General features: G+C 47.7%; 6 protein-coding genes across 6 annotated transcripts; 5 read left to right on the forward strand and 1 right to left on the reverse strand.

Moving 5' to 3' along the window:
* Positions 1-458: 458 nt before the first annotated feature.
* Positions 459-4,245, forward strand: C8R40DRAFT_585326 (uncharacterized protein). The gene is made up of 7 exons (XM_046235531.1): positions 459-749; positions 810-1,657; positions 1,718-1,803; positions 1,855-2,240; positions 2,301-3,540; positions 3,607-3,720; positions 3,783-4,245. Exons 1-7 carry the CDS (start codon positions 547-549, stop codon positions 3,909-3,911), a joined length of 3,006 nt encoding a protein of 1,001 aa, XP_046090313.1. The 5' UTR covers positions 459-546; the 3' UTR covers positions 3,912-4,245.
* C8R40DRAFT_1085564 (purine and uridine phosphorylase) lies at positions 4,055-6,241 on the forward strand. The gene is made up of 11 exons (XM_046227321.1): positions 4,055-4,303; positions 4,362-4,432; positions 4,514-4,631; positions 4,694-4,796; positions 4,903-5,062; positions 5,125-5,154; positions 5,208-5,290; positions 5,344-5,443; positions 5,490-5,798; positions 5,865-5,906; positions 5,959-6,241. Exons 1-11 carry the CDS (start codon positions 4,279-4,281, stop codon positions 6,004-6,006), a joined length of 1,089 nt encoding a protein of 362 aa, XP_046090314.1. The 5' UTR covers positions 4,055-4,278; the 3' UTR covers positions 6,007-6,241.
* A 610-nt stretch (positions 6,242-6,851) lies between these two features.
* On the reverse strand, positions 6,852-11,030 carry C8R40DRAFT_1166466 (uncharacterized protein; the record flags this gene model as incomplete). Its single annotated transcript, XM_046230854.1, has 14 exons — positions 6,852-7,070; positions 7,126-7,398; positions 7,461-7,610; positions 7,657-7,938; positions 7,994-8,525; positions 8,582-8,740; positions 8,801-8,962; positions 9,027-9,152; positions 9,223-9,249; positions 9,304-9,366; positions 9,422-9,528; positions 9,614-10,164; positions 10,235-10,592; positions 10,665-11,030. The coding sequence occupies 14 exons, from the start codon at positions 11,028-11,030 to the stop codon at positions 6,852-6,854; spliced, it is 3,375 nt and encodes a 1,124-aa protein (XP_046090315.1).
* A 1,189-nt stretch (positions 11,031-12,219) lies between these two features.
* On the forward strand, positions 12,220-13,243 carry C8R40DRAFT_1035869 (uncharacterized protein; the record flags this gene model as incomplete). The annotated part of the gene is made up of 3 exons (XM_046223537.1): positions 12,220-12,882; positions 12,959-13,064; positions 13,122-13,243. The coding sequence occupies 3 exons, from the start codon at positions 12,220-12,222 to the stop codon at positions 13,241-13,243; spliced, it is 891 nt and encodes a 296-aa protein (XP_046090316.1).
* A 2,069-nt stretch (positions 13,244-15,312) lies between these two features.
* Positions 15,313-16,552, forward strand: C8R40DRAFT_1166468 (beta-lactamase/transpeptidase-like protein; the record flags this gene model as incomplete). The annotated part of the gene is made up of 5 exons (XM_046230855.1): positions 15,313-15,633; positions 15,687-15,902; positions 15,960-16,275; positions 16,330-16,373; positions 16,430-16,552. The coding sequence occupies 5 exons, from the start codon at positions 15,313-15,315 to the stop codon at positions 16,550-16,552; spliced, it is 1,020 nt and encodes a 339-aa protein (XP_046090317.1).
* A 5,413-nt stretch (positions 16,553-21,965) lies between these two features.
* Positions 21,966-22,364, forward strand: C8R40DRAFT_1035895 (uncharacterized protein; the record flags this gene model as incomplete). The annotated part of the gene is made up of 1 exon (XM_046223539.1): positions 21,966-22,364. A coding segment is annotated over one exon (399 nt), but the record flags the coding sequence as incomplete, so codon positions are not given.
* Positions 22,365-23,080: the final 716 nt, after the last annotated feature.

The following is a 23,080-nucleotide window of genomic DNA, read 5'->3' on the forward strand; positions in this document are numbered from 1 at the left end:
GTCGCTTTTACCAGCTCTACCACCTACATTGGTATCGTCTCCGACACAAAACCTCTCATTTCTCCTCACCTGCACCCTCTGATACATCTTTGGTACCTTTCGTGCGGTCTCGACGAGAATGAAACGAAAATTGAGGCACAACAGCGGAATAAACGGACATACAACAGCGTACAACCGGCAAATCAAATGGCAATATCGATCCGAATTTCTGACTTTTCTTTCGCTATTTGATCCTCTGACACTCGAAGTTCGAATACTTGGTAGAACGTTTTTGCAAGAGCGAAAGGGTATGCGAGGGGATTTTCAATCCTCGTCAGGCATGTATCTACTCTATTTAGAATCACCAGAGCTATCTCCCTCGTCGGACTGATATTTCCCCCTATTCCCATTCCCTCTATTTCTTTCTGCTTCCGTTGACAGGCGTTTGCTTGACTGCGGCTTTTTCTTGATGGCGTGAGTCCAAGTATTTCGTACACATAAAGGCTTACAGGATATGTAGATTGATCACTCACCTATCAGCTTTCACAACCTGCTTTTAGTCGAGAAATGGTCGGATTTCTCTTGCCGCTGTTACTGTTGGCTGGAATCGCTAGTGCCAGTTCTGTCGTAAATCGAGGCACGTTTGCATCTCCAAAGACAGGTGTGAAGTGGCGTTATTGGATTGAAGATGCGAGTGTCGACATCGATACACTTCGCTCGGACATCGACGAAATGGCACGACTAGGTTCATCTGGATTCGAACTCTTGAGGTACCACTTATTCAAATCCCAAAACTTTAAAAGGAGATCAACTTGACCTGTTTTCTTCAGCTATCAGTCTTATGGCTCAGTATTATCGTTCACCGGCCTTATCACCATCGATCCCACAGACTTTGCATTCGGCTCTGACCGTTTCGTCAATGTCGCGGCTTCTGCGGTACAGGCTGCTATGGACAATAATCTCACCATCGACTTCGCCCTCGGTCCTGTCGAAGGCGCAGGGGTTCCAGTGCTTCCAGAAGATGTCGACATGGAAGGAATGAATACTGAGCTTGTGTTTGGCTCGCATTTCCTGGCCGCTGGAGAAAGCTTTAACGGACCCATTCCCCAACCCGAAATATTCCCCTTTCTACGTTTCGATGACACTATAGCTAGTGCAAATATCTCGCAAATGCAGCTCGTTAGTGTCATTGGGGCCCGAGTAGTGGAAGGAGCAAATATCAGCAGCACGCGAGTTTCGTTAGATTTCAATACAGTCCAGGACCTCACGAGCCAGGTTCAGCCTTCTGGCGACTCAATGACGGTCTCATGGACACCACCTTCGAATGGGACAAACGTGATTCTTTCCTATTTTTCGCGTCGGAACGGATATCCTGAAGCTCGTCCTGGTTTCAATGGTCCAGAGCCCGACAAACCTGGCTCATGGGGATCTTGGGCTGTTGACCATTTCTCCGTCAAGGGTTTTAACATCTCTGCGACGTTTATAGAGAACAACCTTCTCTCGAATGCAGACATCGCAGAAATGCTAGCACTTCCTGGAGTTGGACAGTATATGTGGGAAGATAGCATGGAATATCAGGCGCAACTATTCTGGACAGACGCTTTTCCAGAACGGTTCTTGGAAAGGCATGGATACGAGGTCAACATCACGCTTCCAGTGCTTCACACACTCCCTAGTAGTAAGCTGACACGTATTCCGCTGACCACCGATATATATACTCATCACATAATCTTGAAAGATGCTCAGACGACGCCGAATCAAACATTTGACTATGGCACTAGCTTTGATTGGGAAAAATTCACGGAGGATTATCAAGACACATTGGTACGTAGTTCAAACTATATACGGGGCATTTGAGAACTAATATTCTCATAGACCTCACTCTACATTGATTATATGGGGAATTTCTCTGAATGGGCGCGATCTATTGGGATGTCGTTCTCTAACCAGCCGGCATATAACTTACAACTGGACACAGCGGCGAGTGCGGCTATTCCAGACACTCCTGAAATCGAATCTTTTGGCGTGCCAACTATCGATGAGGCACGTCAACTTTCTGGAGGAGTCCATCTGGGCAATCGCACCATATTCTCTAGTGAAACCGGCGCTCGTGTCGAAGAAGCTAATGTGATCCGTATGGTGGAGCTGTTACAGGATGCGAATGCTCAATATGCTGCTGGTGTAAATGTTGTGATGATACATGGCTTTCCGTATTCAGGCAATCATGCGAACACAACTTGGCCAGGTATTACTACTTTCGGGTGAGTGTTTAGCGAACTACTTCCTCGATGTACCACTATTAACAATATATCAATACGAAGGTATTATTTCGCTGATATGCATGGGCCACGCATGCCTGCTTGGGACTATTACAAGGAATATCTGGATTATTTGGCTCGAACACAATACGTTCTACAAGCCGGAGTCGCCAAAGTCGATCTTGGCATCTACCGGAAAGGATATAATATCGTCACCCCTCCCCCGTATACAGGAACTTCCCTCCTCATAAGCAGTGGATACACATATGAATATGTCAGTCCAGAAAACCTCAAACTCCCAGGTGTGACAGTTTCCGACTCTCGCCTAGCACCTGCCGGACCTGCATATAAAGCATTTATCCTTGGGCGTCAGGATAATATCACTGTCGATGCGGCGCAGAGGCTTGTTGATTATGCCCAAAATGGACTCCCGGTCATCATTGTAGGCGATATACCGAGTGATATACCGGGGTTTGAAATGGGTAATGTGTCGATGGTGCAGGTTCAGTCGCTGATGAGTCAGCTCACCGCGGAGGCTACTGTTGTCGTTGTCGAGGACGAGAGTGATGTCCCGTCTGCTCTAGTTTCTTTAGGAGTCTTACCGGCTGTGGCGGCTGATCCGCCTTCGGCGACATTGTATAGCGTCGTTCGGGAGGTAGATAATAATGACTCCGAGACGAGAACTGTGTACTTCTTCCTTTTCAATCAAGGCACTTCAGCGATCAACTTCACGCTCACACTCAATCCTGGTTTCGAAGGTTCACCGTTTGCCTTGGATCCGTGGAGTGGCGAAGTCATACCAGTCGTCCTCTATTCCAATTTAAGCTCTGGCAACATTTCTATCCCTGAAATCTCACTTGCTCCCAGCCAAACGGCATTGTTCGCTATAACGTCAGGGGATTCTCTAGAAGGTGTTCCTGTCGTGAACGGACATCTTGTCTCTGGCGACCCCAATGTCACAGCAGTTGCATTGACTAATTCGTCTCCTTGTAGTCAACAGTTCGAGTTGCGTTCTCAGGATGAGGGAATGAAGCAGTTCGTCACTGAAGCTGGCGAATCAATTTCCGCCATTTTCTCACTCGAAAACGAAACGAGTCGAGTGTTAGATGGATGGCAATTGAATGTCACAGCGTGGACACCTCCTCAAAATCTCAGTGACTATAAATCTGTCCTTATCCCACAATCTGCCATTGATCTCATCCAGGGATTGGTTCCTTGGAGCTCGATTGACGGTCTTAACAATATCTCTGGTGTAGGAACATACAGCACCTCGTTTGAGTGGAGTCATGCAGACGACGGTGCAGTGGGTTTGTTACTGGATTTTGGCGAAATCTTTCACACGTTGAAGGCACGATTGAATGATAAACAGGTTGCGACCGCAGATCCGACACATCCAGTGGTTGATATATCCAAGCTGGTAGTCAATGGAACGAATACGATCATAGTGGATGTGGCGAGTACGTTGCTGAATGCTGTCAATGCGGTGAGTCTTGAGCAGTTTGTCGATGCAATAACGGGCTCGTGATGATAATTTTTCTTGTTCAGGTGCCCGAAGTTGAATCTTTGGGACAATTGCGCCTTTCGACCAACCCAACTCCCCCGCAAAATCAACAGTATGGATTGATAGCGAATATTACCCTTGTTCCCTATGCTCGTGTTACAGTATCATTATGAACATCTTCAGAAATCGAATTTTAACTATATACACCATATCTCACCATATGTAGTTCAACAATGACCTACTCTTTCTCTTCTATATTCAAAAGACCGTCACCTCTGGGGTGGTTCAAGCCCATCTATCTTTAGATCGATAGTTCGATGTAATTTGAGTTTATTTTGAAAATCTCTTTTGTACATAGAGGTCTTCTTGAAATTTCATTGTCAATCTCTTGATCACTATCCGCCACCAAAACCCAAAACTTCTTGACCTCTGAATTCCCTTGATTCCGCCACAAAATTTCATTGACCGCCGACTCAGAGGCAGCTCCCAAAATCCTACCACTCTGAAACGCATCTGCACAGATAGTATTGTTAGGCCCGGATGAAGGACAAACTCACAGATGCGAGTGAGTTGCATCTGTTTTCGGATTTGTACACTCTGTTATCGCTAGGATTCGAGAACAGATTTTCCGCGGACGGCAGATAACCGCGTATACCACCTAGGACTCAGACCTGGAGAGATTGCCAATAAAATAGTCAGTCGTGTTCTGCAGAGTTACCACAGTGCAGAGTTCACAGTTCATAATTGTTCGATTTCGCCTTGACGCGGTTGACAGATCACAGTCGGATCGCCTTCAAGGGCACTCACTATCGCAGCCCATCTCGATGAAGAACCAAAGAAATTTCGAATTGAGAGTGAAAGAGGGTTTCAAACTATAACCGGGAGATACAAAGGTCCGTTTGGCACGAATTTTGACAATAGAGGAATGTTTAAAGTTGTCCGAAATGTGGTGCAGGTACTCCGGTTTCTGTGATCTCAATCGGTATGGGTGCTCCGAACATGGATTTCTTCGTACGAGAGGCGAGAGAAAGTATCACTGGTGACATGGTTATCATTCGGTTCGTTCCAAATTTATTTAGATTTTCGAGTTTCAACATTGATTTTCCGTCTTTCCCTGTGCAATATTTTTGATTTGATATTTGCTCAACACTGAAAACATTGCAGCCTGGGTTCCTGTGGCTCGCTCACTCATACATCTGCTCCCGTCGGCACCGTAGTTGTGCCAAAAGCATGTGTTGGTATTACAAGGAACGTTGACTTCGATTTTGGGAGACCTGAGGATGAACAAATGAACGAAGAAAGGGCATATAGAATCAGCAAACCAGTGAGTTTTATTCTTTATACTCTTCTGATAGTGTGAATCGTTCAACGCACCACCTCATCTAGGTATCAGACGACCCTCAACTCCACCAAATTGTAACCATGATATTGTTCATTAGTCTGTTCCAGATGCTAAATGGAATGCGCAGGTTGTTAAATCCCTTGAGAACGCGCGCCCGGTTGGCGATCAAACGGTAGTGGCGGGCCATCTAGTTAATGCCAGTGCTGATAGGTCAGACTTAGCTCGATATTATGAAACATCAAGAAAAATCATCATCTTTGTAGCTTCTACTCTTCCCAAGGGCGTTTGACCTCTTTTCCAGATCATAATACTCACCTAGTAGAGGAGCTTTTGCAACAGGTAGACGACTTGGGTACACTTGAAGTAAGACATCGAAATCGCAGTCGATTTTTGCTCATATCTCTTGCAGATGGAAACTCATCATCTCTATCACCTCGCGAAGTGTTGGAACCACCGACCGAAAATTTCTAGTAGTAGAAGTAACAACTTGAATCACACTGCGCCACCTTTAACCACGGGTCCTGTCCGACCCGTCACCCTGGACTCTTCTCCATCTAGAGTGAACTTAGGCTCCCCAAGTGCCTCTGCCCCGCTTGTCACTGTGGACTCAAAAATCTATGTTTCCGCTGCTCAAATGGTGTTTGCAGCCCGCACTTCCGTAGAACGGGATTTCATCACCCCCGAAAGGGTTCAAGCCATTGAGGAATGGGGCGGCAAGGTGAGACCTTCCACGTCTATTCGTTTTTCAATATATCGAGTTCATACGACATTGTGACACCGTTAGGGCGTACTAGAGGCGTTGATAGCCTATGTCATTCCAGCTGAAGTAAGTTCCGTTCGAGTTTCACAATTGAGTTTCGCTGAATAGTCTTCCCTAGCGCCTTCATCCGGAGAAAGGAAGCGTCTGGTCTTTGAAGGATGTTTAGCTCGAACCAGGCTCAAACATTCATACTTGTAATTGGTGCTCTGACTATATATAGAATCTTCATCCTCTGTATGCATGCTGGTAATCGAGTTGTTAGTTGTTGTTTTGAGCATATATGACATTTTGAACATTTTATGTAAATAGGAAGATGGTGCCGCGTCTTTGAAACAACAACACTATAGTTCAGTTTGAATGAGGACGGGCAGGGACGGGCATAATCTTGTAGCGGTATGGTATAAAAAACCAAAAAACCAGAACAGTCTTTTACGTCGACCTACCCCACGAAGTAGCCTTGAAGTTCTCCGTATTATTGGTCGCTGCAGCACATACATTCCCCATGAAGTACCTTCTCCTTACACTGGTTCTGTGCGCCCTGTCGAGTGCGACATCTGCGGTTCCTCAAATCACTTCAACTTGCTCAACAGATGCAGATTGTACACCAGGCGAGGTCTGTCGTGTATTTGTGCTCGTTTTGGGCGATCCGGTAAGCTTAATTGAGTTGATACTTTCTTAATTTGTCGTTGAACTAGATTTGACAAAGATTCTTCGTTGTCTGCCCCCGCTCACGTCGACATCTACTGAAAGCCCTGTCAGTACTCAAGATTCTTAGATGGAAGCTAGCTGGTTTTCATAGGTAACTCATACCCACGACGCTTGTACCCCAAAGACCGGTCGCTCATGCTTCATCCTGCTAATAAGTAGGTCGATGAATCGATGCTTTCCGAACAAGCACTTTTGGATGACGGAGTAGTACGTACAATATGTTCGATTGGCGAGTTGTTTGAATTATTACTTTTATGTCTAAGTAATCCCATGTCAAAAGGAGAAGCATCTTCACCTGAGCCATCATAGACCCTTCTTTAACCAATATCTGACCCACATCTCCGCGTCATAGAGCCCAATCGGCTCCAACTCTCTGATTCTACGACTGATCCGACGAGCATTGGATGTATCAAGAGAGGTCAGTCCAGCAGCTTCCACAGTCGAAAGATCTCCGTCATATTTCGCCACGAGTTTATCGCCTTGCAACATGTTTTGGATAAATCCAAGGATTTTCGATGCAGGCTATGACGACAGTTGTAGGAAATCTCGGCAAGTACTGCATATACACAAGACTCACCAGTTCGATAGACGTCTTTTCTGGAGAACTACTATTCTTCACTGTCTTTTCTAGGGCTGAGACCCATTCAGACAGTGGTACCAATGGTAACGCTTTAGGGTCATCCAGGTTTTTGGCCGCTTTCAAGGCCTTTCGAATGGCTTCCATCACAGATGTCCAAGATACGGGGAACGGGTGGACCAGATTGACTACTATGGGTATATCCTCTTCCGAAGTGAAAGCCACATCTAGAATCGCGTCTGATATCGCATCCATGGGTGCCCATGAAACAACCTGAGGAAAATACACTTCAATACAGACGAGTCATGAATTGGATGTTTTTGAATTCAACGTACCCCATGCGCATCCGGCAACAGGCCCAGCGCCAAGCTCGACTTAACCATCATCGGGAACCAATCGCTCATCGCCCAGGCTCCGTTTGGCTTGCCGCCACTAACTTGCCCAATTCGAAGGATAGTAACGTGTAAGCCACTCTTTTCCAGTATCTAAATTACATTTAGAATTATCCGGGCCGGGTTTAGCAAAACATACCCTCTCTGTAACGTATTTACTCTCTCCATACCCACCCCCAATCGAAAACCTAGGATCACCATTGATGTGATCAGGATACGATCCTTGTGTTGCTGTGTTCCAGGATTGAGTAGACGCAATCGAGGAGGTGAATAAGAACCGCAGGGATGAGGCATGGGTAGATGCGCGCGCGAAATTTATGAGGTTCCGAGTACCACGAATGTGCGGTTCGAAGGACGATAAGGCTAGGTTGAAATCTAACCTCCAGGCATTGTGTATGATGAGTGTTACGTTTTGTAGGAGCTAATGCAAATACGTTAGGAACGGTGTCGAAGAACGCAAGTTGAGGCCGGCGTACCTCGCTATACAAATCATACTGTAGGCCCAAATCCGACTGAGAGGCTTCCCCTTCGAGGAAAATCAACTTTTCCGAGGAGAGAAGGATTGTATCAAGTGATTTATCTTGGAAACGCTCCTTGTGGCGATCCAACATTGACATTCGCGTCGACGACCGGTTCAATGTATACACTCGGGCCACGGCGTCGTTGGGGATCAATGAAGCGAGCATCTGAGCACCAAGATTCCCTGTAGATCCTGTAAGCAGGACAACAACGCCTTTATTATGAGAGCCAACGCCATTAGATATGGATTCGATTGGGACATCCATTCCTTGAGAATATTTTTCGATCATTTGCGAGATTGCAATGGTGGGATCAGCATCTTTCCCAGAATTATTGATGAGCCCAACGACGAAATTTGCGAGACTCTCGACTGTAGGGTGCTTGTACACTGTAGCCTGGTCTATCAGTTGGGCAGCTCCACGTATTGAGGGGTCTTCAGAGGTGCGCAGGGCACCAGATATTCGTAGACGCAGGACCGTAGCGGAGAGGCTTATAATTTGAATGAGTGATAAGATAGCATTCGGCGGAAGGAGGATGGTACCCACCTATCAAACCCATGCTCAAACAAATCATCAGACGTTTCTAGCCTATTTCCGCAAAGATCTACCACCTGAACCATAATCCACTTCCCTATATCTTGAAGCTCCCAAGTGGAAGGAGGAGCTACGGAACCACTTCCGGTATTGGATTCTACTGCTTCGTATCTAAGCCGTGGGCCCGTTAGAGAATGTCAATTCGTGTAATTCAGTCCCGTTGGAACGTACATCTGGTTAATCTCCTTCTGGTAAAGGTTGTATGCTGCTTTTCTCATAACAGTTCCTTTCGCAGCTCGCGGAAGAGGTTTATCTGGAGACGTTATGAGAATCATTTCTTTGTAGATTCTGGAATAAGCTGGGGATATCTCATTCGCTTGTTCTATAAATGGCCTATATACGTTCATCAGTGAGGATTCATAGCAAAATGGACGAGTATGATGGGATTAATGCATACCAGATCTTATTCCGGAATTGAGAAATAGCTGCTTCGTTGGCAACATCTGTCTGATTATCGGGCGTAGGCTCAATTAGTATCCCAGCTTGATCGCGCTGTCTTCCGAATACTACCGCGCCTTGAATCCTAAGGGGTGTAGTATTTGCGTAGTCAACATCGCGGCAAAAATTCCCACTGTAGAAAGGTAAAAACTCACAAAGGACTTTGTATGACGACGTGTTCACTGTGATGATGGATCGGGATATAAGATCTACATTTTGACAGAAGGATTACTTACATTGGAAGTGCCGTGGTCTTTTCCCCAGATGAATGTATGATCACGTCGTCTGTTCGTCCGACACTGTTAAATCACAGTCTCAGAAGACATCAGAAAGCTTGAAGATTGAGGTATTTACATCGCCCAAAATCCGGGCTTCGTCGGGTGAGGGGTGAATATATCCGAAGTTGCATAACCGGGTACATCTTCGAGGTTTTCAACAGCTGGTCTCCATTTCTTGGTTGTCTACATTTTTCAAAGATGAATTCGATCAAATAAGGCGTTTTTCATTAAGAACGAAGATTAAAAGGATTTAGGACTCGATACTTACTAAAATCTGCAATTCAGACGTCCCATCCCCCAGCGGAGCCCATCTGATGTATGGTTGGTCATCTCCGGCTGCTTGTTCTTCGAAATGGTGCCAAGCCCAATCTTCAAAACCTGATTCTAAGTTCATCTTGATAGGAAGCCCCACCTCAGTCAGTCCATACACTTGCTTCAGCCGCACTCCACACGCAACGAGATAATCCCCTGTCACAGGAGCCAATGGGCCACCTGCGAATACCACGTTTTCCAACCCTTTCAAGATATCAATATATTTTTCCTCCTTGGAATAAATTTGTAAAAACATTGGTACCAGCACCACTGAATTCGAGTGAGTGAGTTGACAGTGTTTGATCGTGTCTTCGGGGGTGGCTAGCATTGGTAGTGCATCGGGCTTGATTACTTTAGGGGGGAAAAGAGCTATACACATTGAGGCGTAGAGCGGCAGGACAAAATGTGTAAAAAAGGCCATGATGTGAAAGGGGGGTAAGGCCATTCCGCCAACACGGAGGGGGACTTGATAATTCTTGTAAGTCGAGTAGGCAGTAAGAACGGAGGCTATATGAGCAGACGTGGAGGGTGGCAGTTAAGTGAGTTACGGGGGGTCTATGAATTGTGAATGACTTACAGAACGAATGAACCATCATCCCATGTGACAACGGGATGGCTTTGGGGAGCCCAGTGCTTCCCGAGGAGTGGAGATAAACTGCCGTTTCTTCGGGTTTAGGATACGAAGATTCTACCCAAGGATATTCCAAATTGGCCTCTGCTTTCACCGTTCCTTGTTCGGCGTAAAGCTGTCCCAGCGATGGAGCCTCTTCAAAAATCACTTCGTATGGAAGCTCCGAATTTGAGGAAACTAGCTCCTTCGTGCCTTGTAACAGCTCGCGCAGCGTCGTTCCAGTGACCAAGAGTCGATGGGCCCCAGATAGTTTGAGGAGGTTAAGTACTGCCGCTGGCGGAAGACGTGGGGATATCAGCAAAGGCTATCACAAGACCGTCGATCAAATAAATTGTCAATGTCAAAAGATAAGTCAATGAGCATTGATTGGACTCACCACCAACCCAGCTTGCATGATTCCCGCCACTACCGTCTGATACACGTGGTTATCCAGGAGAGCGACTAAACCAACTACAGCTCTGTCTGGTCCGGAACGATTGGGGCGAATAAGATGCGCTGCACGATGGGCGGCGCGTACATATTCAGAGAAGGTAACTTCGGTTATTTCGGTGTTAAGGGAGTCATTCCCTGGACTAGTTATTTCAGCGCTAGAATCCTTGGCTTCACCAGTCGTCGGAGTCCTGCCTTTTCCTTCACGAGCGAACACAAAAGCAGGCTGGCTTGGGTTGTGTTCGAGTTGGAAGCGAAGAAGCTCGGGAACGGTAACAAAGTTGGATAAGTTTGGTTTCTTGAGGGCAGACATATGGAAAAGCAATATTTAACTGAACGTCGATGGGTGAGCGTGGAAGAATGAAGAGTGAAGATTGATTGGCTTCAGTATTTTATAGGAACTGATAAAAACGAAGCGTCTCGGTATTTTGTTAATTTCTTTACCCCGGATAACGCTTGTGATCGCATTGGGGTTGTGAGTCAGTACTGGACTAAACATAATGATCAGTTTTCCAATATCTCAATCGATGCAAAGCGGATGTCGGGCCTGCTTGAGAAGGAGAAATTCGGAGTCGCCCTGAAGACATCTTGCCCGAAGGCCGAGATGACGAAGTCAGAAGGTGGATTTTCGGTGGCTGTTCATAATCGCCGTATGAAGAGTGAATATTTGAATATTGTATGAGCTCCATGCAGTCTGTAACTCTGTTCTGAGAGTTATTCATCGCCAGTGCATCCACACTCACCTAGAGTACTATACATTCAAGTTACTCTTGTCCTGATATCCTATCACGCGCCGGCCTTCTTTAACTTGTGGAGAGGACAAACTGCGAAAATTTGTCGTGTGCATTCGGACAGAAGACATAGATTGACTGTTGCATAATGTGCAGTGAATGTTGTCGTACCATAGCACCTCGGTCGATGCACGTCTCCGACCAGCTTCACGTTTTTTCTTTTTTCAGAGTCCCGTTCACAGTCGGATCTGATACCGACTCTTGAAAGTTCTGGGAGAATGAGATACGTTGACGTTGGCACGACCGGATATTCGTTTCACTATCGGTAGAATGTGTGTCAGAGAAGTTGTGATTTTTAGGTTACGGCCATGATAGAAAGGGAGCTCAGTCGTACATGGAATGATTCCGGGCTGAGGGGGAGACACATTGATGATGATGGTTGCCTATAGACCTATCTTACGACCCAGAACTGGAGACTGGAGTCGGGCGATGAGCTAGAGATGCACCTAACTGGTCATCATGACTCCCTACGCCTTAATACTCAGTTCTACAAACTTACTTGCGGTTAATGAAGAAAAAAGGTTAAAAATAAACAAGAGCAAGCGCCTATAGGCGGACTTAATGGGCGCTTATGTATGTTCGTTTTCCTTCCAACGACCATCAACTAATTCTCAGCCTCTCAAGGGCTTTTTTTCATCTATTCCTTCGTATGACCAACGCCTCTCTAGCCATGCTTACTCTCTTACACTCCTTCTCCTCTAGCTTCTACATATGACCACTCCAATTTCTGACAATGTCCTCAATCCAACCGAGCCTGAAGGAAATCTCTCAGCCCTCCTTCAATCCTTTGCCATGATCATCGTCTCAGAAGTCGGCGATAAAACATTTCTCATTGCGGCTATCCTCGCTATGTCAAATCCTCGTCTAATCGTTTTTGCAGGAGCTTTTGGCTCTCTTGTCGCTATGTCCATACTCTCTTCAGCCATGGGTCATATACTTCCTACACTTCTACCAAGGCGCTGGACGCAGCTCGCAGCAGGCATCCTGTTTCTAGTGTTTGGGACAAAAATGTTTATTGAGGGGAGGCAAATGAAGGCTGGGAATGAGAAGACGCAAGAGGAGATGAAAGAGGCTGAGGAGGAAATCGAGGAAGACGAGGCGAGACATGAAGGGATACCCGCTGTAGATCCAGCTTCCCTCGACAACGGCTATCTGGTGCCGCTGGGAATAATAGAAGGAGGACGTAGTCCGGTCTTTGCCTCCAAGGATTCCACCCTCAAACCGAAACCGAAAAAGACCTCTCTGGTCGAAGGTGCACGGAATTTCTGTAGTTTGTTCCTTGGGCCAGTGTTTGTCAAGGCTTTCGCATTGACTTTCTTAGGCGAATGGGGAGACCGCAGTCAGATCGCCACGATTGCATTGGGAGCTGCGCATGTACGTCGTTCTCATCTCCTTGTTCTCATTTCGTTTCTATCTCTGTCCGAGTTTTCTCCTGACTATCTATGTTTAGAACGCGTACCTCGTCGCACTCGGAACTATAATTGGCCACGGGTGTTGTACGGCTGCTGCAGTTATTGGAGGTAAATATGTGTCTACCAAGATATCTGCGAAGCATAGTAGGTCTTTTGCGTTCCATTCTTTCATTTGTCGATTGACCGATTCTATTCGTACAGTTACACTTGGAGGCGCAGTTCTCTTCTTATTATTCGGAGTTTTATATTTGTACCAAGTATTTATGGACTCCACCGCGGATGATGTATCGATACCTATCATTAACCACCCAGAGGATACGTAGAGCACCCATATATCCTCGACTCGTTCTCGTTCAACCCATATACACACACGAGAAAGAACCAATTTTATACCACACATACATACTACATCTAAGGAAGATTCACTTCGCGCCTTTCTGAGATGTTGGCCTTAATTGTTTTCGTCGGATGTCATCCGGGTGTTGGTAGTATGGAGTAATGAGCGCCTTGCGAGACTATAGTATGAGCATCTCTCCTAGACCGATCAATAAGCCTCCATGTTTCCGACAAGCCATTGGATTCGGAATAAACTTACCTTGAAATTCTTGTCAAGTTGTCCGATCAACACACATTTTATCGCCTCTCGGACTTTAGATTCTTTTTTTTCCGTTCCACCATCGTACTCTCGGGATTCGTTTCATTCGTCAACTCACCTTACTACCCACGTACTGCGGCAAACGCTGGGGAATGAATCCTCGGGACCGGGCTTGAGGTAATGTTTGGAGCTCGATGAGATGCCCTAGATGTGCTGGCATCCTTTTGTCATCCCTTCCCGGTATCATCATAACATGACGCTGCTGCTGTTTCTGGTGTTTGCCGGTCTTGCAGCAATTACAGCTCTCGCGTTTGCTAACTGCTGCAGATGTTATTGGCTCCTCAGGTAGACGAGTTTCATCGCGCAGGTTTTAGCTCACCTAGGGTATCGCAGTTGTTGTAGTACAAAAGAATAGAGGATGGAAGCTGAAATGTGACGACGAGAGGATACGGGTTAACGAAAGTTGACGGGAGCAAATTTGTTGTAGAAGGTTACAGAGAATACGTTGTTCTCTATTAGTCCAAATTCCAGGGTATGAAACAGTTTCAATAGTCTTGCTATCATACGTTTGGAATTTTGTCCAGTTGTTTGAGGTCATAACCACGAATCTCTTGACTTCAAATCTCCTGGAGCACTGGAGCACCAATATACCATATTTATACCTGGATGGGAGCTGTAAAATCCTGTCGCGTCGTCATGGCCTTCCCTGTCACGCTTGGGTCTATCACGAGTCACAAATAAGGGGAACAAATATCAAACTTCAGACCCTCTTCCGAATTCAGAGAGATTTACCAGTCCAATAACACCATGTACACCGTACTTTCGTGCTACTAGCAGATGTCCTTGTAAATTTTCCCTTTACGCGATACTTGGAATGCGCTCCACGATGCATCATGTACTCTTGTTTGGTTGCGGAAGAAAGTGGGAACCTCGCGAGTGGATTCGCTCTGGACAATGTGGATAAAGAGGATAGAGTAGGTTCAGTAAGAGTGCCGTTCTGGAATCCATATGGAGGCGAAGATTGAAATGGCGAGCAACAACATACCTGAGCTGTTACTTTAAGATGCTCAAGATTTTGTTGAGGTCTATCATTCCCGTTCTGGAATCTGTATAGTGCCACCAATGAGCGCTTAGCGCTGGGTCCCGAGCCAATAAACAAGCTTATCGAGCTTCTTACGAGGCGAAAATTCCGCTTCAATTCCTTGGAACTGTTAACGTCGACGCTCTTTGCATACATGAACAAGATATGGGCGCCACATTTCGTCTGCAGCATTTCGATTGAAATTTGTCCATAATCGGCATTTAAAAATTTGGTAGATTGACTCGGAATTCTTTCCCTGCTCTCTATCTTGATTTTTTGAGAGTTAAGGTCTATGAATGCCTGTGTCTTCTTCTGTTTCTTCGCAACCTATGTATGGACTCGATTCAAGTTCAGGACGGTACTGGGAATTTGAGGCTTAAACAACAAGAAACGCTTATCAATCAGGAAGAGGGTGATAGGATTCGGAGTCGCAGGAGAGCCTTGGGGTGCCGGACCTGCAATTGAAGGTCTTGTTGGAAAAAAAAACACTGTACGTGAAAGAGCATCGATTAAAGATCGAGGATTTGAGAATAAGCGCCTAATATTTCACCACCATGTGACATCGAAATTATTGAAATTGAAAGTTGGACTCTCACTTCATCAGGAATCTAGTATCTACTACGGCGCAGATTCCTCGGTCTCGGTGCCGGGAACAAGCTTTGATTTGACGGATAGTTCATATAAATATGCTCATGAGGTCAACTTTTTCCCCAGCGATGCATTTGTTTTCTCTGTTAGTCATTACCACTCTCACCGTGACTGCAGCTACAGCTCTTGCAGAACAAAAGCAACAACCGTTGCTGGCACTAGACCGGACTACGATAACTACTGCGAAGGATATTCTGACTCCTACGATCGATGAATTCATCGAGAAAACTCTTGCAGATTGGAACTCTGCTGGAGGCGTCGGTATTGCTGTCGTTCAAAAGAACGAAGAGGGGAGCTGGAACGTGGAGACAAAAGGATACGGAATAGCAAAAGTCGATGGTAGCAAGGTCACAGAAAATACACTGTTCTCTATTGGTTCGAATTCAAAGGTATGTACACGCGTTTTCAGAATGATATACACTCACAATTCATATTCTCCAAGTTATTCGACGTCATAGCCACAGGTCTTTTAATCTCCAATGAGAGTCTTTCACCTCGAATCTCTTGGAATACCAAGATCGCTTCTGTCATACCCGAATGGGAATTGTCAGATCCAGTGGCTTCTACAGAAAGCACTATCATCGACCTCATGAGTCATCGCACTGGCCTTCCTCGTCACGACATTGCCTATCATGAAACTCAATCCGCCCAATCTCTGGTTTGTCTTACTTTTCTAGTTCCCTTACTTCCAATATCCATAGCCATTTGAAAATAGATATCAAAACTCAAATACCTCAGACCTTCTGCTGAATTCAGAGATGTATGGCAGTACAACAACATCATGTACACTGTACTCTCTTACATCCCGGATGTTCTTCTGCACGTTCCCTTTACACAATATGTCAGGAAACATATATTCACCCCGCTAGGACTCAACGCTACCACATACTCGGGCTCTGTAGCGGAAGAAAGTGGAAATCTTGCTAATGGGTTTGGACGGGATGGAGTAAATAAGTCGGAGGACGTCCTTGGAACAGGTACTCCTAGAGCGATGCCGTTCTGGAATTTTTATGGAGGAGATGATGGAAATAGTGAGTCCTAATGTTTATATCCTGACATCCTCACCACTAAATCTTTGTTTACAGTTATTTCAGGTGCAGGGGGCATAATATCCAGTGCAAAAGATGTGGTATGCCTGGGTTTACTCTGGAAAGCTAGCTCGGCACTATGTAATGTTGACTTCAGGCAACGTGGCTTCAAGTCCTCCTACTGCAAGGCAAAAATCCTGTAACAAACGAGCAGGTCATTCCTTCCTCGGTCATTGAAAAGGTCGCTACTGGAGTTACACTCATGATGGGCACACCGTGAGGGGATTCCCCGTTTCTAGTGTTCACAAAAAGGTCTTACTAAATACAAAAGTCCTTTCCCTGAATATGCGCCTATTGTGTATGGCGGCGGACAAATGCGTTCTTCGTATCGTGGGCACAGTAGGTTTCCAATTATCGATGTATTCGATTTTCGGACGACTCATCCGTTCTAGATTTTATAGAGGTCAGTTCATCTAAGACGATCAACGTCTGCCATTCTTCATTGGCGGTCTCAACTGAATGTTTTTGCATTCGTACGCCGGGCGGAGGGAGTCTAACACCCCCCCTGCTCCGCACGATACAGTCCTAATAACCCAACCATCTTTGCATGGGTTGTCCCGTTCAGGGCTTTAGTGAATACGTCCGCGACGTTCATGCCCGTCCTAATTTCAGAGACTTTCACAGTCCCGCTCGCGACTTTCTCCCTTATGTAGTGTTCCCGGAGGTCGATATGTTTGACCAGAGCATGTCGCTTGGAGTTTTCCGTCAGACTAATAGATCCGAAGTTATCCCCCAGTAGAGTGACAGGTCCCTCCTGGGTTAGGTCAACCTCTGCAAGGAAGGATTGTAGCCAGACTGCCTGCTGGCAAGTCCGAGACAGCGCGATATATTCCGCCTCCGTAGATGATAGCGCAGCTGAAGGTTGGCGTTTGGAACTCCAGGAGACGGGAGAGCCGGCCATGAAAAAGACGTAGCCAGAGGTAGACCTGCGGGTATCCATGCACCCCGCATGGTCCGAGTCAGAGTAGCCCTTCGGTCTCAGACCCAAGCCTGGAGTATGTTCTTGTCCGGCTCCGGGTGCCTCGTAGGTGATAGCGTAGTCGCAGGACCACAGGAGGTAACCCGCGAGCCATTCGACACACTCCCAGTGGGACCTGCCAGGATGGAGCTGATATCTTGCAAGGAGTCCAGCTGCGAAGGAGATGTCGGCGCGAGTGCACGTCTGGCACCAGAGTATGGAGCCCACGAATTCGCGGTATGGTTTGCCTGTCATGAACTGTAAATCGTCGTCGGGGAGCGGGGTGGGCGCTTCACAGAGTTTGACGTTAGGAGGGAGGGGCGTATGGCGGCGCCGGACCTGCAGGAGCTGGAAATGCTCGAGCATTCGGAGGATATAGGCTTTCTGGGAAATGGTGATAGACTTTGTAGTTGGGTCTTGCTGTACGTTCATACCTAGTAGGACATGGGATGTAACTTCGCTAGACTCCCACCGCTTTGCTAGGTCGTTCACTGCTCGCAACCTCCCAGCCTCCGTGGAAGCTCCTCCGCACACGTCGTCCCCATACGTGCTAGTCAGGGTGTATTCGGCGCCGTCTCGACGGTAGCGAATGCAGGGGTCGGCTCTGGACGTGGTATATCCGTCCTCACGATATCCGGCAGCGAGGGTCTCCTGCCAATCATGGCTGCCTTGCATGGTGCCATAGATTGACTTCCTAAGCCTGCAGACTTTGTCTTCGTCGCCTGGGCGGATGAACCCGTCTGGTTGCCGCATATACACGTCGTGTGAGATGGGGGAATTGAGGAAAGCGGCCGTGAAATCTACTTGGAAGAGGGAGAGCCGGAGGGTAGCGATAATAGCCAGTACGATGCGCACCGACTCCATACGGGCAACAGCTCCGTATGTCTTGTCGTAGTCCTGGCCCTGGATTTGTGTGTAGCCCTGCGCTACCCATCGCGCTTTGCGTTTAAGCACCTCCCCGCCCGGTCCCCATTTTATGGCATACGTCCACCTTCCACCCGTGAGGTTTGCATCCGGTGGTAGATGCACCAGTTCCCAGCAGCCTTTTGCAACGAGGGTGTCGTACTCTGCCTTCATGGGTGGAAGCCAGATTTCCGGAGCTTTCATCGCCTGTTTGAAGGTGGATGGGACCCAGGTGTTGCTAGTAGCCGACGCGAAAGCCCAGGGGTTTGCAGCAATCAGGGCGAGTGTTTGGCCGGCTGGCGGCGAGTCTGTTGCCCACTCCTCTCTGTTGGCCTGTGCATCCTGTTCCCGCTCCTCTAGAGCTTGGTTTTCGATGGCGACGCGTGAAGGGGTGCGTATGCGGTTACTCCGTCGCAGTGGTGTTGGCGGGGAATCGGGAGTATGAGAAGGTAGTGGTGGAGAAGAGTCGGAAGTGGGCCCGGGTAACCGTGGTTCGCTGCCTTCTTGATCCGCAAGCTGTTGATCAGTGGGTCCATTGGTGGGTCCAGCTGGTTCTGGGTCGCCTGCAGGTTGGCTTCCTCCCAGTTCGTTATCGTCGGTCTCAGGTGAGAATTCCCTGGAGCGATGTGCTTCGCCTTCTTCGAATCTAACATTCCTTGATTCCATGAAGGTGCGGCTGGGTTGGTGCCACAGCCGGTATCCTCTGCGTCCCATATACCCTATTAGCTGGCACTCGACGGCTTGGCGCGCCAGTTTCCCCTCGGTTCTGACTTCAGGGAGTGTGGCCCATGCTTGGCAACCAAACGGTCGTAAATGCGATACATCCTGGCGTTTATTCGACCAGTACTCGATAGGAACGCGGTCGGGAAACCGTGCTGTTGGCACGAAATTATCCACATACGTGAAGGTGGCGGCAGCCTCTGCCCAGAACGATCGGGGGAGGCCTGATTCTTCGAGGAAGGTACGTACTCCCTCGATAACGGTCCTGTTCCCTCTTTCAGCCATCCCATTAGCGGAGGATGAGTATGGGGTTATCTTCTCGATGATGATCCCCCGGTCGGCACAATAGGCTTCCATCAGGTCATTATCGAATTCGCCTCCACCGTCGACCCGTATTATCCTAATCCTCTTCCCGGTTTGGTTCTCGGCCATCGTTCGGTACTTATGAAATTCCTTCACTGACGTCTCCTTCCGTTTGTCCTTGAGAAATGCAGGGACTCGCACCGATGACGCCCCGTCGGAGAAAAGCATCATGTACCTTGCACCCCCGATGCTCTGGGTGGTGGCTGGTCCCCAGAGGTCGATGTGGACTCTCTCGAGAACCTCCGTTTCGTGGGTGAGCTTTTCGTCGAATGGTCTACGCGTTGCCTTCCCGTACAGGCAGTCAACGCACATTCCGGCTGACTTTTTCGACTTGATTTGTAGACCGTCCACTAAGCCCTGACTCTCCATTCGCAGGATCCTTGGTATGGCTACGTGTCCCAGGCGTCGGTGCCAGGTGTGTATGTCGGCCGGTTTCTCGTGGGACCTTGCTGAATTAGCTAGCGTCTTGCCTAGGATCTCCACTTCGTACATTTTGGTCTCCCCTCTCCCCATCATCACTACCAGTCCCTCAGGATTCTTGACACTCAGTACTCCATTGCCCCACTCCCCTTTGAAGGCTCGTTGGTCAAGGGATGACAAGGAAATTAGGTTATGTCCAAACTCAGGTGTGTGCTTTACATTCAGGAGTCGGATTCGCCGTGCTACCTCTCCAACTCTGGTCAGGAATTCGACGGTTCCTACGCCGTATATCTTGAATCTTCCGGCGTCACCGGCTAGCGCGCTGTTCCCGCTTTGCCCTTGTACTTGGCTGTATTCCACAAAGTCGGACCTGTTCACCCAGCAGTGTTCGGTCGCTCCGGAATCAATGAATGTTCGGGTGTATGAGGTCTTTACAGGTGCATAGAGGAGTGTATTGCTTCGGCGTGTTGCACATACTTGTGGGCCTGGTACTACGTAGTGTTTATGTACGTCCTCACTCCCGTTCCCTTTCTTTGTCCCCTGATGCTCCCATCCTCTCAAAAAGGTATGATCATTGCTACCGAGGGGTCTGTCAGTTGGGGTCGATCTTTGGCGGGGAGTACTGGATGACAACGTACTTGCGCTGTCTCTGGTAGTGTCAGCTGACAGGACATATGTCTCCAGAGGCGTCGCCGTTGTGCTTGTTGTGCTAGCTGTGGCTGCTACCGCGTTTCCGGGGTTCTGGTACCTATTCGGTTCGTTGTTCTTATTGAACCTCCAGCCGTTAGGTCCTTTACCCTCTGCACCCCCTCCCTTTGCCCAGCACTTTTGGGTGGTGTGGCCGACCTTCCTGCAGTTGGGGTTTGCGCAGGTCGGCCTGCTCTTGTCTGGGGCCTGTGCGCTTGCTACGTGCGTCGCCAGTAATGCTTTCACCTTCTTCTCCTCTCGCTCCTCTTCCGTTCGCCTCTTCTCTTTCTGTAGCCAGATACCTTGGAGATGGATAAAGGCCTCACTGCTTGTTTTTCCAGGGAGGTGCCTAATGTCGGCATCCCAGTCCTTAGGTAGTGATGCGAGGACGATTACGCGGAATTGTCCATCTGTTGTCACTGCGCCAGCGTTTGTGGCCTTCCTGAGTAGGTTTCGCATGGTCCTTTTGTGCTCCTCCATTGTCTCTTCAGGGTATGCATATCGGTGAGCTCGGAGGTTGCTGTCGTGGAATAGTAGGAGTTCTTCCGATTTTTGTTCAAATTGTTTGACCAGCTCCTCCCAGATTACGGATGCGGTTTCGGTGTAGTCTACGCCTAGCCCGGTTGGGTCTGTGATATTCGAGACTATGGTGCTTGCTACGTATCGATCGCGGGCGTACCATTCCTCGGGCGAGGGGGTTTGGCTGTACGGCGGGGTGGTTGGTGTAGTTGTGGTAGTTGTTCCCTCTGGGGAGGTTACGGTTACTGCGGGCTTCGTGTCGCTGGGCTTGGGTATGGTCCCATGTAGGTACCCTTGTAGCCCTTTTGATTCAACTGCAAGACTAACTTCTCTCTTATACGGCCACCAGTTATCCTCCCCCTCGAGTGCTAAACCCGTGGGGAATCGTTGGACATTCGGCATGTTCGATGACGATGACATCGTGGTTCAGGGGCTCTGTATGGATGTAAGTTTATTTTTATTTTTTTTTTTGTTGCTCTTCTAGATAGCGAGTCTCATAATCTGTCAGGTTGTAAATACTCAGTTGGATGTAGAAACAACTGTATTAGGTACCTGTCAGGTTGTAAATACTATATGTGTTGTGAGTATACTGTATGTAAGTAGGTAGGATGGGGCTCACCTCAGTTGGATGTAGAAACAACTGAGGGAGCCTTTGTCCGCCGTTCGCAGGTGGCTGATAAACTGTATAGTAGTGTGTATGTAATCGAGCGGAAGCAGAATGTGGGCTGTGCGTACGCCGGGCGGAGGGAGTCTAACATATAGCACGGAGGCGCAACACCAGGTCTCCCTGCAACCACCTCTCTGTCTGTATATCGTCGCTGATATTTGTATCCACTTAGGTTTTCATACTCAAATAACTCGATTTCCATTCAGCAACATCGGGGTCGCTGTTCTGACCAACGACGATGCCTACGGCGCTGTGTTCATGGAAATCATCAAATGGCGCATCGTAGACGAGGCATTTGGTTTGGAGCCAGTAGACTGGAACTCCAGGTAAGCGACTTGATTATCTCCATTTTCCAACAACTATCCCCTTTGCTGATCAATTTCTAAATTCAGGGCAAAACAAGTAGTCGCAGATGCATACGCAGAACGAATCCAAAAACTCAGACCTCGACCGCGCAACCCCACTATGCCTTCTGTACCATTCGCATCGTTAGCTGGGACATATGTACATCCAGCTTATGGTACGCTAGAACTATGCGCTATACCGTCCTTGAACCTACCGATCTCCCAATCGACCCCAAATTGCAAAACACTCATCAATGAACTTTCTTTCAAGCTTCCTGGAACTTTCAACACGTCTGAATCTGTCCCGACGTTTTTTGCGTACATGGACAGTGCATGGTTGTCCCACGTTCGTTTGCAACATTTCGATGGGAATTTATTCAACGTGTCAGGGTTCCAAAGCTTGGTAAGTAAATCAAACGACCACGTTTTTCTCGCTCCCCGACATGGCTAATGTCCATATCCATATTCTGACGTCTCCAGCCTATCATTTCCTCAGACTCTGCGCGAATGTGGAAATCTCAGGAACAACGATATTGGGCGTACGATACCACAGACAACGCTCCAATTACTATCGAGTTCGCTCCCAATTCCGATGTTGTCAGCTCGGATGGGGTGTCTGGCTTTGGTGTTACGGGAGGTTTTTGGGGAGCGGGAGAAGGGGTGGAAGGACCTGTAGGAGAAAATGCACAAGAGAGAGCAGAGGTTTGGTTCGATCGAGTGTGAAGTTTGTGTCGACGCTGTGCGGTATCCTGCCTACATACCTTGGTGGACAAAAATGGAAGTGAGTGCTCTTGAGTGAATCCACTGATAATTTGCCCAGTGCTTGTTTTACTTTTTTTACACATTATACGGCGGTCTATGCAAGTTGGTCCTAACAGAGATGATGTATCGTAGGTTGTATTCACATAACATGAATATTTATAGGGCGTACAAGGGAGGTGGAAGGAAATATGAATCGAATACGCGACGGTGAGAGGCATATCAATTGTCACACTACAACACACTGTAAGAGACTGTGAAGAGATCTGTACTTACTATTACCTCGCGAGCTGAAAAGAAGTCTCACCGTCTCCGCCATGTTTTCAGGAACTAACATGCGGACAGGCAGAAACTGAACACGCAACAAAGACTGACAAAGAATGTTACCTGCTCAGTTACCGGCCCGAG

The sequence above is a fragment of the Lentinula edodes genome, assembly GCF_021015755.1.
Source record: "Lentinula edodes strain Le(Bin) 0899 ss11 chromosome Unknown C8R40scaffold_4, whole genome shotgun sequence".
NCBI classification, from domain to species: Eukaryota; Fungi; Basidiomycota; class Agaricomycetes; order Agaricales; family Omphalotaceae; genus Lentinula; species Lentinula edodes.